At 52.8% G+C, this 12,764-nt stretch overlaps 1 protein-coding gene across 1 annotated transcript in view; it reads left to right on the top strand.

Annotated features, from left to right (window-relative positions):
- The window catches only part of PDE4B (phosphodiesterase 4B), a 180,761-nt gene that overhangs the window by 107,661 nt on the left and 60,336 nt on the right, over positions 1 to 12,764 (top strand). Inside the window, exon 4 of the mRNA XM_053985728.1 lies at positions 12,364 to 12,558. Coding sequence (XP_053841703.1) covers positions 12,364 to 12,558 — 195 coding nt within the window. The remainder of the gene's footprint in view (positions 1 to 12,363; positions 12,559 to 12,764) is intronic.

The raw sequence follows: 12,764 nt of genomic DNA on the forward strand, positions 1-12,764 counted from the left end.
AAACCCAGGAATTCCATCCTCCCTTCAGAAGAGGTGGAGTTTCTCGGGCTGGTGCTGCAGGGCTCCAGGCTCCCAGCTGAGGACAGTGGCAGCCAGGACTGCCAGCCCAAATCCTGTCTCTCTCTGCTTCTCCGAGTTTGTAAATTCGCCTGTCACCTATTTTTATGCAATTTGATATCTTTCCCATGGCTTCTTTTGCTCTCCTGCTATTAGAGAAGCAAAGGAAAAGCTCTCCTGGGCATGAATGAGGAGCTGTGTAATGCGTTGCAATGGCTCCATCCAAACCATTGTGCTCTGCCTTGTGAATATCTATTTAATCAGTGGTTTTAAAAGAGCTGATTTGTGCTAAGTGATTTTTCTTTTTCAGACTGCAGCAAGAGTCTCACCCTCTTGTGAGGATGCAGCACAGGCAGTCCAGCTATTCTGGGCTTCGATGGCCCCATTGAGCCAGGAAGAGGTTCAAGGAGCAGGGATCCATTGAGATGATTGTGAGGAAGGAGCTCTGCAGGCGCCTCTGCTGGGATGAAGCACCAGGGTTATTAACTCAGCCATTGCACACAGTCAGGAGCTGGGTTATGTTTTCTACTGCACAGATTTGCAGTGCTTTAGGAGTTAGGCCAGCTCTGGATGTCTTGGAGGCAGCCAGCTTTCAGGTCTTGCTGCTGGAGGGAGTTTGCTCCATCAGCCCGACAGGAGCTGCCCTCAGCACGTGTGCCCGAGGTGGCCCTGCTGCCTCTCTGCCACCCCAGGACAGTCACAGGGGGACCAGAGCCACCAGTGTGGTCGTGGTTACATTCTCAGGCTGTCTCAGTGGCTTTTTGCTTCCCCCTCATGAAAAAGGATTGGGATCATCGTGCCTGTGCTCACTGCAGGTACAAATTTAGCCAGAATCTGGGTTTGTGAGTGGCGAGTTAACAGCACACAGAGAGGTGCTGCTGGGTTTAGGTTCAATCCCAGAGAGCATTCCTTGCAAGAGCACAGTAAAAAGCCATCGTGGATGTGTTGTGAGCAGCAAAGAATCTCTCACCTGAGCAGGGCAAGTCCTGCCCAGCTTCCCAGGCTGGCACACGCTGCTCCCCCTCACTCCTGTCACTGAGCCCTGCACAGCCTCCCTTGCCCAAACACGGCAGCACCTTGGCACAAGGCAAAGCCCATGTTCTGGCCCGAGTGCTCAGCACAGGAGGCTTTGACACGAGGGTTTCGTTGCCCTCTCCTTATCTTGTTTGCTCCTCACATGATGCCCAGCAGGCCCTGGCTATCTGCGTGGCATTTGCTGTCCCCTGGGTCAGCTGTTCTGCGGGGTATTAATAGGCAGTGTCACGTTGGACTCTGGCTGAGGGCTATCAGGACAGTCCCGTTGTTTGCCTCTCACCCTGGCTCTGCACAGTGATGCTTCCCAGAGGCTGTCAGGGCTGGCACTGGCCAGCAGCCAGCCCCAGGAACATCCACACAGTGCCACAAACATCTCCTGACCTGAGAACCCGACAAGGACAAAGGGAGATGGATCCTGCTGGAGGCAGGGTCACCCCGAGCTGGGACACAGGGACACATCCACGTGGGTTTGGAATATCTCCAGAGAGAAGCTCCGTGAGCTCCCAGGGCAGCAGTCCCAGTGCTCTGCCACCCTGAGTGTGAAGTTCTTCCCCACGTTCAGGTGGAATTTGTGTTTTAGTGTATGGCCATTGCTGCTTGTTCTACAGCACCACTGAAAGGTCTGGCACCATCTATTCCAGCAGCTCCTCATCATTTCAGGTGTTTTAATCAGCTCCTCACCAGTTGCAGGTGTTCCCAGCAGCTCCTCACTAATTTCAAGTGTTTTCACTAAATCCTCACCAGTTTCATGTGTTTTCACTAAATCCTCACTAATTTCAGGTGTTTTTTATCAGCGCCTCACCAGTTTCAGGTGTTTTCACTAAATCCTCACCAGTTTCAGGTGTTTTTTATCAGCTCCTCACTAATTTCAGGTGTTTTCACTAAATCCTCACTAATTTCAGGTGGTTTTTATCAGCTCCTCACTAATTTCAGGTGTTTTCACTAAATCCTCACCAGTTTCAGGTGGTTTTATCAGCTCCTCACTAATTTCAGGTGTTTTCACTAAATCCTCACCAGTTTCAGGTAGTTTTCACTAAATCCTGACCAGTTTCAGGTGTTTTCACAAAATCCTCACCAGTTTCAGGTGGTTTTATCAGCTCCTCACTAATTTTAGGTGTTTTCACTAAATCCTCACCAGTTTCAAGTGTTTTCATTAAATAGGACTGTAGTTTCACGTGTTTTCACTAAATCCTCAGTAATTTCAGGTGTTTTTGCCAGCTTCTCACTAAGTCCAGGTATTTTCTCTGCTGTGTTCCATCAGTGCACTCCAACATCTCTTCCCCCCCCATGGCAGTAACCCCTCAGTGCCTCCTCTCCCCAGGTCTCACCACACCAAATGTTTCCACACGCTGAGTCAATATTTTTAAATGGCTCCACTTTGGCCATCGATTACCTCTGCCTGCTCATTCTTCATTAGCTCAGGTCAAACCCTTTATCAATACCCCAAAACACCCAGGATGGCTCAATTCTCATTAGCTCAGGAATGAAGCTGTAACTGCAATCAGATACAACGATTTTGTGCCAGGCCCACACATTTGTGCTTACTCACACTGCAAACTTCACCTTCTGTGTAATTAAGCATTAATTGATCATAGCAAGTGCTCTGCTCGTATTTATCCCAAATTTCCAAGTGGCTGTAGCTGCTTTGTTGCATTGTTCGATGCTCCTGGACTTGATGACTTGTTTCAGGTTTTAGTTTTGGGCTGATTTTGCTCAGTGCCCCCACATCTCTGATTTCTTTTGAAAAGCTTCATGGTTTGGAGGAAGTGACTCCAAAACAGTGATTCCAGCAAGTGATTTTCAACATGAAACAGAGCTTCTGAGGGATCATTAATTAAGGAAGATCAGAATGAGCCCTGGAGCAGGTCTGGAGAGGATTTGCAGGTCTAGGGAACATTAACAGTGTTATTAAATGATATTTTGGGTGCCAGCAGTACTCTATCTGTTTCCACATCAGCAAAATCATCCCAAGAGGGTTTGATTTGCTGCCTGACCCCACCATTTGGCACAAACCACATGAAATGTGCTGCAGGAGGTTTGCCCTGCCTGGATTTTTCCTCACAATCATTCCTTTAAAAGGTTTTGTTCTTGCTGCTCACTGCCTCTGACTTCTCTCCACGCTGGAGAAGCTTTTCCTTCTGCTAAATCCAGTTTGCTGTCCTGAGTGATTAAAGCTCATTGCAGCCCATGTGATTTAACAGCAGAAAATTAAAATCTGGCGTTTAACTTGACCCTCCTTTCCCCCCTTTTGTTTTGCAGCTGCCCGAGGAGGAGGGGAGGCAGTGGGGGCAGGCAGAGCTGTCCCTGCCGCCTCCTGCTGAGGGGTCCCTTCCGCCTCACTGGCCTTGGGAAAAATGCAAATTTATGGAAATTCTGTCTGGGCTGGCAGGCTTTGTATTCCCTGGCTCTGCCTGCGCCAGAGCTGGGCTGGGCTTTTCACAGAATTGTGGATTATGGAATGGTTTGCATTGGAAGGGATTTTAAAACTCATCTCGTTCCTGCTGTGGCAGGGACACCTCCCACTGTCCCAGGCTGCTCCAGCCTGGCCTTGGGCACTGCCAGGGATCCAGGGGCAGCCCCAGCTGCTCTGGGCACCTGTGCCAGGGCCTGCCCACCCTGCCAGGGAACAATTCCTTATCACAAGTCCCTCTCCAGTTCTCCTGGAGCCCTTTTAGGCCCTGGAAGGGCCTTTAGGATCTCCCTGGAGCAACGTTTCATGAGTTACACTATTAATCCCACCAGAAATAACATCAAGGTGGTGTTTACCCCCATCACTCCCACAGGAAAGCTGTTCAGTGCTCTGGCTGCTCTCGAGGCACAGATTTCCCTCTGATTTCCAGCCTCAGTTTATTCCTGTCCATTTTATCCCCTCTTGTTTTTACACCAGCGTTCTCCTTCAGCACAAAGATCCCGTTTCCTTTGGTGGCCGTTGCCTCAGGCACTTGTGACACCCGTGTGTGGGGGAAGAGCAGGTGCCATTGCCAGCCATGCTGTGATCCACGTGCCAAACCCCTCAGACAGAGCAAACACCTCCTGCCGAAGGGCCAGGACTTCCCATCTCTCCGATTTTCCCCTCAAACAGCAGCAGGTGGCAGATGCTGCCGATCTGGGTGACGCAGCTTTCGCGTTGAGCTTCTGCTGGCCCTGAGATGATCAATGAGAGCTCTAAAAAAGATTGCCCTTGGAATCACATCCGTGGCTCTGACATTTGCTATCGCAGTGTCCGTTCCCGTGGATAGGAAAGATGGGGACTGCAGGCATTTGAGAGATCTGAAGCAAGGAAAATGTTGCTGAAATGTACCCAGCTGGATTAATTATTGTTAAAGGCCGAGTCTCCAAAGGATTTAAAGATCTGAATACCATCTTAGGACATTTCACTGTCTTTTTACTGACAGGCTCCACGGATCCCAATTATGGAGATAAATCCAAAAACCAGGTCAGATAATTATTCCATGAATCAAGTGGAAAGGCTGGATGCATTTCCGAGCGCAGCAGCTTTCCACGTGCCCACTGCTGGACTTTTGGATACCGTGGAAGGGCTGGGGGAATGTAAAACATTAGTGCAGGAAATGTGTAAATCTTCCACCTCAAAGGCTGCCTGTTCAGCTCAGGTGAAATGGAAACTCTGTGGTGCCTGTAAGTTGTCACCACGGTTGTCACTTTGTTCCTGTCTCCAGTGCGGTTGACAGCAGATGAGAGGAGCTCTGTGAAGTGGGGCCGGACGGAATGAAGCAGCTCAGAGCTTCCCCCCTGCTTGGAAAGGTAAAAGTGCCTCTGGAGCCGTGCCAGGATCTCTGTTTAAGGGCAGGATGGAATAAAGCCTGGCTCTGGCCAGCAGCCTCCCAAAGCTCTGACTCCATGGGGATTTAGGAACACTTTCCCGTGTGCTGGAAGCACGGGGTGTTCGTGGAAGGGACCCTGGAGACCCCTGCTGAAGGCTTGGCTCTGGGAAGGGAGTTAAGTGCAGGCTGCACTTTAGAGGGGTAGGAGATCCTTGAAGATGCATCAATAAAAGGTGGAATATAGGACTGGAATTCCCCTTCTGTTGCCAGTAATATCCCAGTGGGAGAAAGGCAGGGCTGGACCCCTTTTGCCTTCCCACTTGCTGGGTGGAATTATCCTCCCACGCAGGTTCTGGGCAGGGATCAAGGCTTGTTCAGAGGCAGAAGGGCTGGAAAGTGTCCTGGAGCCCCACCAGAAGAGACCAGTGTCCCTGTCACATGAGCCAGGCCACCGCAGGCAGCCTCTGACATCCGTGTGCTGTGGATTGGGAGAGACAGTCTGAGAAATGCTACAGGGCTTGGCTGGAGCTGGGAAAGCTGGAAAAGCTGAAGTGACACTGAAGAGAGCAGAGCAGCCAGGCCAGGCTGGGGTAAACACTGCCCTGTGGCTCGAATGGAAACATCTGTGCCGTGGGACAGCAGCGTGTCACAGAGCAGGTGCTGCCAAAATCCCGGGTCTGGGGCACCCTGCTGTCCCTGTGCCACCTGTCCCCCGGCCACGAGCCATTCCAGAACTTCCCAGCAGGGAAAAGGGGCAGCTTTCCCCTGGGGAGACTCAGCTGGGTTCTTCCATGCAGCAAAAGCACAGCTGGTGCTGGAGATTCCGTGCTGGTGAGCTGTGGGTGGGTGGAGGTGCTGGGCACAAACACCTGGAGGGTGAGCAGAGCTGTCAGTGCTGCACAGGGAGAGGCACCACAGAATCCTGGGATAGGCTGGGATAGGCTGGACTGGGAGGGACCTTCAAGCTCATCTTGGGCATGGGCAGGGACACCTCCCACTGTCCCAGGCTGCTCCAAACCTGGCCTTGGGCACTGCCAGGGATCCAGGGGCAGCCACAGCTGCTCTGGGCACCCTGTGCCACTCATACCTTGTTGCACCTTAGCTGGGTAGGAAGGGAAGCAGCTGCTCCATCAGTTGTTAGCTGGAATATTTTCAGGAGGAAAAAGCCCTTAGGAAATGGCATTGCTGCCCATGTTGGGAATGATCACACATCCATATGTCTTTCCAAGCTCTGGAAGTAAAAACAGAGGTGGGATGTCTGCTTTGTTTGACTGTGCCTTGCATTTTCCAGAGATTAATGGCAGAAAATCATTGGAAGAGCATAAAATAGCCCAGGATGTACATTTGGAAAAATAACAACTGGATTTTAGCACTCAGGATCTCTTCTCCAGGGGACTTAAAACAAGCCCATGATGTTCACTTGTTACAGGATAATGCCGAGCTGCTTATCTGTAGTAAACATTAAAAGGATTAAGTTTTTTGGAACCCTTTATGCTAAGAGAGAATCCAAACTCATTTTTACCTCCCGCTGTACTTTTCCAGCCACCTCCTGGTGGCTGCTCCAGCCAGCACGGTGCTGAATACAATATCTGACATTTGTGCAAGCCAGGAGCCTCCCCAGGGTGCTGCTGGATGAGTTCTGAGAGCTGGGAGGGCTCTGGGAGTTCATTTTTACCTCGGGGCTCTGCTGAAGGTGGATTTGGGTTGCAGAGGGAGCAGCAGCAGCTCTTGGGTCTGTTTTGGGCTCTGGTTGTTCTGTTTCTGTTGTAGCCACTGAGCAGAACAGAAACAGAGAGTGAATTAAAGTCACAGAACGGTTTGGATTGAAAGGGACCTTAAAGATCATCCAGTGCCACCCCCTGCCAAGGACAGGACACCTCCCACCAGCCCAGTTTGCTCCAAGGCCTGTCCAACCTGGCCTTGAACTTCTTTATTCAGAGATTACAAAGTCAAGTAAACACATATTTTTGCTTTTGGATACATGCAGAGGCTTAATGATGTGTTTAGCAGCAGCTGACAGCTTCTGTTACAAACACTTCAGTCAGTGCTGCCGGGCTCCTGTGCCAGCAGCTGTGACAGTGCTGGGAGGGGCTGCAGGGGCTGCTGCCTTTGTGTGGGGACACTGAGCTCTGGAGGTTGTGGGATCACAGAACCACAGACCAGTTTGGCTTCAATGGCGCCTCAAAAATCATCCCATCCCACCCCTGCCATGGCAGGGACACCTCCCACTGTCCCAGGCTGCTCCAGCCCTGTCCAGCCTGGCCTTGGGCACTGCCAGGGATCCAGGGGCAGCCACAGCTGCTCTGGCAATTCCATCCCAGCCCCTCCCCACATCCCAGGGAACAATTCCCAATTCCCAATGTCCCATCCATCCCTGCCCTCGGGCACTGGGAGCCATTCCCTGTGTCCTGTCCCTCCCTGCCTTGTCCCCAGTCCCTCTGCAGCTCTCCTGGAGCCCCTTCAGGCCCTGCCAGGGGCTCTGAGCTCTCCCTGGATCCTTCTCCTCTCCAGGGGAGCACCCCCAGCTCTCCCTGGATCCTTCTCCTCTCCAGGTGAGCACCCCCAGCTCTCCCTGGATCCTTCTCCTCTCCAGGTGAGCACCCCCAGCTCTCCCAGCCTGGCTCCAGAGGGGCTCCAGCCCTGCAGCAGCCCCGGGGCCTCCTCTGGGCTCTCTCCAGCAGCTCCAGGTGCTGCTGATGTTGGAGCCCAGGGCTGGGCCTCACCTGGATAAAAGTCAGGAGCCACAGGAGGGACAAACCCAGCAGAGGGATTTGAACTTTTAAGGGGTTCCTAAGAGTAGCAGTGTTTTCCCTAAGTGGGAGAAGGTCAGGAGGGGAAGAGGGTCAGTAGTGCCTGTGGAGCTGTGAGCTGTCACCCCGGGGAGCCCTGTGCCCCTGCCAGGGCTGTGCTCAGCTCCTGGGCCATTAAGTGCTGATGGTTTCAAGCACAGCCCTTTCCCCATGGGAGATTATTTAGGAAAAGCAGCAAGCTGTTCGGATAATGGGGAACGGGTGCACTGAGTTAGAGAGCGGCCAGGCACTGGAAGGAACAGCATTTTTCCTTGTTTATGTTTTAAGAATCCTGAGGGATGTCTTGGTGAGACTCACGAATCTCAAAAAGGAGCTTCATAATTAACAAAGTCTGCCCAAACCTCTGGAAATATTTTGGAAACATTTGATATCATGAAGGTGGTACTGTAGTTGGGAGATGGGGAGCAATGTCCTCAGGAATGACTCTGGGAAGGCAAAGCAGATGGTGAACCTTCTTGGAGAGTCAGTGCTATCATCCTTGGGAGAAGTGTAAATTCACAACATAAACAAAAATCCCTGAGCCTGCCTGGTCTGCAGGGCTGGAATGTGTTTGTGTTTCCTACTCCAGAGCAAACTGTGGGGCTGTGTGGCTCTCATGGAAACCACTTGACTGGCAATGACGACTCGAATGACTCTGACTTACACCCAAATCGTGGCGCATTCCTGTTTCTCAATCTTTTTGCCAAATTTTGCCACGTTCCAAGACTACCAGTGGGCAGTGCTAATCCAGGGACATCGGTTCCTGAAGCTGGTGAAGGGTCTGCAGTGGAAATATGAGGAACACCTGAGGGCACTGGGTTTGCTCCTCCTGGAGGAGACTGAGGGGAGCCTCACCAGGGTCTGCAGCTCCTCCCGAGGGGCAGTGGAGGGACAGCGCCAATTTATCCTCTCTGTGACCAGCGACAGGATCCCAGGTAATGGTTGGAGCTGTGTCAGGGGAGGTTTAGCTTGGATTTTGGGAAAGATTCTTCCCCCAGAGGGTGCTGGCACTGCCCAGGCTCCCCAGGGAATGGGCACGGCCCCGAGGCTGCCGGAGCTCCAGGAGCGTTTGGACAGCGCTGCCAGGGGTGCCCAGGGTGGGATTTGGGGTGTCTGTGCAGGGCAGGAGTTGGATCGATGGTCCCTGCGAGTCGCTTCCAGCTCGGGAGGTTCTCTGATCCTGTGGTTGTTACAGTAACACTGCAGCATTTGAGCAGCTGGGGGCTGCTGTTATGAATTCTCTTTGTTTGCAGAGTGACTCACGAAGCCTCGCTGTGTTTTACAATGATTTCTCCTGGCTCGCCGTTGTCTGCTCATTACCGCGGCTCAGGCACAGCTCTGCACAGGTCCAGGGCCGGTGCCCGCTCGCAGCTAACTCCTGCCACCTGCTGTCTCCTTCCTTCTCGCTTCCCGGAGACGCTGGCTTCTTTCGGGATGCGGAGGGATCAGGGAGCGGAGCTGCAGCTGCCCCGCGGTGCTGTGCAGGAAACTCTGCTCCCGGCTCTGCCCTCCCTGCGCCCCCCGCTCCCCATGCCCGGGCATCCCGGAGAGCCGGCTCGGGGAGTCTGGAGAGACATCCAGGGAAAGGCCACCTTCCTTCCCAGCTCCGCACTGCTGAGAGACTGCCTGGGCTAGGGCCCATCCCGCTGGGATGGTGGAGTCACTTGGGAAAGATCCCCGAGATTATCAAAGCCACCCGTTCCCACCACTGACTGTGTCCCCAAGTGCCACATCTACACGGCTTTAAAGGAGCTGCTGCCACCTTCCCTCCTCTGGAGCCTGTTTGACTCTGGCAGGGCTCAATTCCCTGCAATCCCTTGGTGGAGAGAGTGTCCAGCACTGGGAGATCTCACAACACAGGTTGGAGGCAGGCAGGGAATGCTGGCAGCTCCCACATGTCCTAGAGAGATCTCTTATGGAGACAGGGATTTCTGAAGGATTTATAGGGACCTTAGATACCAAATTTCTGGCTCATGTGTATAGATAACACAATTATATCACAAATGGGGTGTCTCGCTGTGAGTGCTGTTACTTGAGGATAAACTGGAAAGGAAATTTTGGGTTTTTTTTGTGCTTTGTACTCTGCCATCCTTATTTTTAAGTTGGCAAATGCAGCTTTTTCCCCACTTGGACAAAGCCTGTGGGATGTGCAAACTTTGGAGAGGACCTCACAGTCTGTGCAGTGTTCTGAACACAGTGATGAAGTTTTTCCAGCTAAGCTCAGCAGATAACTTCCAATAGAAAAAAAATAGTGGGAAATGGCAGCTCTGAGAGGGCAACTTTACAATCCCATTGCAGTTCTTACCAATTCCATCAAATGTTTGTTTGGGGGATACTTTTGGCATCAGGACACAGTTCCAGGTGGCTGTTGTGCAAACCAGGAGCAACTAGTGACAAACACAAGGTTAAACTCTTGCTCTGTGTCTCTCAGGTCACATTTTCCTAACGTTGGCTCATCCAAGGGGAACATTTCCCCATATTCCAGTTCTTGTAACTATTAAAAAGCAGTGACAGCAGAGTTATTCCTGGGTTTTGAGGATTTTGCTCACAGCCTGTACCTCTGGAAGTGCCTGTTCACTCCTGGCAGAGGTAACTCCAAACTCTGGGATCGGTCACTTTTTGGGGAATTTTCTGTTAACTTCTGGCTGAGCACATGGGTGGCTGAGTGCTGGATCAAGGCCAAGGAAAAGGAGCCTGAGGAACGCTGGTGTGGCTGCACATTGAACTTGAGGAAAGGAATAAAAGCCCTTTTCAGTTGGACTAACCATGTGATCCATACGGCAGCATTCCAGGTGCTGGAACGGGGAACACGGGAAGCGGGCAGCAGGAGCTGGAGCAGCCATGGTGTTCCCAGCTGGGCATTGGCTGTGCCAGGCTTCTCACCAAGGCAGCCTGAATGTGTCCAGCTCATCCCAGTGATGTAGAAACCTGGAAAACTTGCAGGATTCAGGCAAGTTCAGGCATTAATACTTTATGTGCTCCTCCTGCTGCAGTTAATGCTCTCTCTGCAGAGAGGAGGGAGAGCTGGGGTCTTCCCTGCCACTGTGCTCAGGGAATCTTCTGGATTAAGGAGTGGAAGGATGGAGAAAGGTATGGCAGGAACCACAGCCCAGTGTCCTGGGGGGACAACATCCAGCATGGGATGAGGCGCTGGAGCAAGGGCTCAGCTCCTACTGCAAGGGACAAAACCTGACTTCCAAAGGCAGGGAGATTCCTCCTGAGCACGGCCGTACCTCACTTGGCTTTCTGAGCCACAGTCACCCATCTGGTGTTTCTATCAGGCCCAAAGGCAAAGGAGGCCAACCTGCTCACTTTCAGCCTTTACGAGGGGTGTCACTTGCTGCAGTGGCCAGGGTGACTTCACCACGGGTTGCAGCAGCCAAGATACGAAACCACAAGAAAGTGGGTGTAAAATGGGAAAGGTGACAAAAATTTTACTGCTTTTTTTTTTAGTTTTTAAACAGCCCTCCATTTTACAGCACAGCTGTTTAAAATTCACTGAACTGATACCTTGAATGGCTAAAACACGGTTTGGGTATCCAGCTTCCATAACTGCCAAGTGCTTGCAAATCTTGCAGGGTTTCAAAGTTTGGCTCCGGAGCAGATGGGCACAGGGCTGGGCTGGAGAGTGTTGTCACGTTGTGGTGCCTTTAGTGCTGTAAGTGTGGTGCCTGTTGTGCTCCTAAGTGGAGTGAGGTTTGGCAAATCGAGCCCCAGGGCTTGTGCAAAAGGCATTGAGGGTGGAGTAGGGTGTTTATGAATAATGGAATCCTGGAATGGTTTGGGATGGAACTGACCTTAAAGCCCACCCAGTGCCACCCCTGCCATGGCAGGGACACCTCCCACTGTCCCAGGTGCTCCAGCCCCAGTGTCCAGCCTGGCCTTGGGCACTGCCAGGGATCCAAAGGCAGCCACAGCTGCTCTGGGCACCCTGTGCCAGGGCCTGCCCACCCTCACAGGGATGGATTCTCCGTCATCTCTAATCTGTCCCTGCCCTCTTCAGCTGCTGTGTGCTCGTGCTGAGAGCCGTGCTGAGCTGCGAGACATCCATGCTGAAGGAAGCATGAGGCAGTCAGGACAGGAACCTCCGGGGTAAATGTTTATGGTCACACAGGGTCTTCCCTGCACTCGAGAGAAACGTGCCAGCAAGTGGCTCTGGTGGCCACAGGCTGGTGACACGGTGAGCTATGCTGAGGTGACACAGTGGGAGCCACGCTGAGGTGACACGGTGGTAGAGAGCCACACTGAGGTGACACGGTGGTAGAGAGCCACGCTGAGGTGACACGGTGGTAGAGAGCCGTGCTGAGGTGACACGGTGGGAGCCACGCTGAGGTGACACGGTGGTAGAGGGCCGTGCTGAGGTGACACGGTGGTAGAGAGCCGTGCTGAGGTGACACGGTGGGAGCCACGCTGAGGTGACACGGTGGTAGAGAGCCGTGCTGAGGTGACACGGTGGGAGCCACACTGAGGTGACACGGTGGTAGAGAGCCACACTGAGGTGACACGGTGGTAGAGAGCCACGCTGAGGTGACACGGTGGGAGCCACACTGAGGTGACACGGTGGTAGAGGGCCGTGCTGAGGTGACACGGTGGGAGCCACGCTGAGGTGACACGGTGGTAGAGAGCCGTGCTGAGGCGACACGTGCCCTGCAAGCCCTCTTGTGGCACAGTGTGACACGCGGTCTGCGTTTCCTTGGCAGCTTCGATGTGGAGAATGGCCCGTCCCCGGGGCGCAGCCCGCTGGACCCGCAGGCCAGCTCCTCGTCGGGACTCGTCCTGCACACGACGTTCCCGGGCCACAGCCAGCGCCGGGAGTCGTTCCTCTACAGATCCGACAGCGACTATGACCTCTCACCAAAGACCATGTCCAGGAACTCCTCCCTCCCGAGCGAACAGTAAGCACCAATTCAGCTCGTGTTTTACACTAAGAGCTTTCTGTGCTGCTCTAATCCTCAGAGCTCTGTTGAGGGGAGCTTATGGGTGGTACTGGCACATTTCATAGCTGGAATGCACAAAACAGGTGCTGATCCAACATCCTCTCCCATCCCATCCCTCAAACATTCCCAGAATTTTCTCCAGAATTTAGCAGAAGGGCTTTCAA

Source organism: Vidua macroura, chromosome 9, assembly GCF_024509145.1.
Source record: "Vidua macroura isolate BioBank_ID:100142 chromosome 9, ASM2450914v1, whole genome shotgun sequence".
Classification (NCBI taxonomy): domain Eukaryota; kingdom Metazoa; phylum Chordata; class Aves; order Passeriformes; family Viduidae; genus Vidua; species Vidua macroura.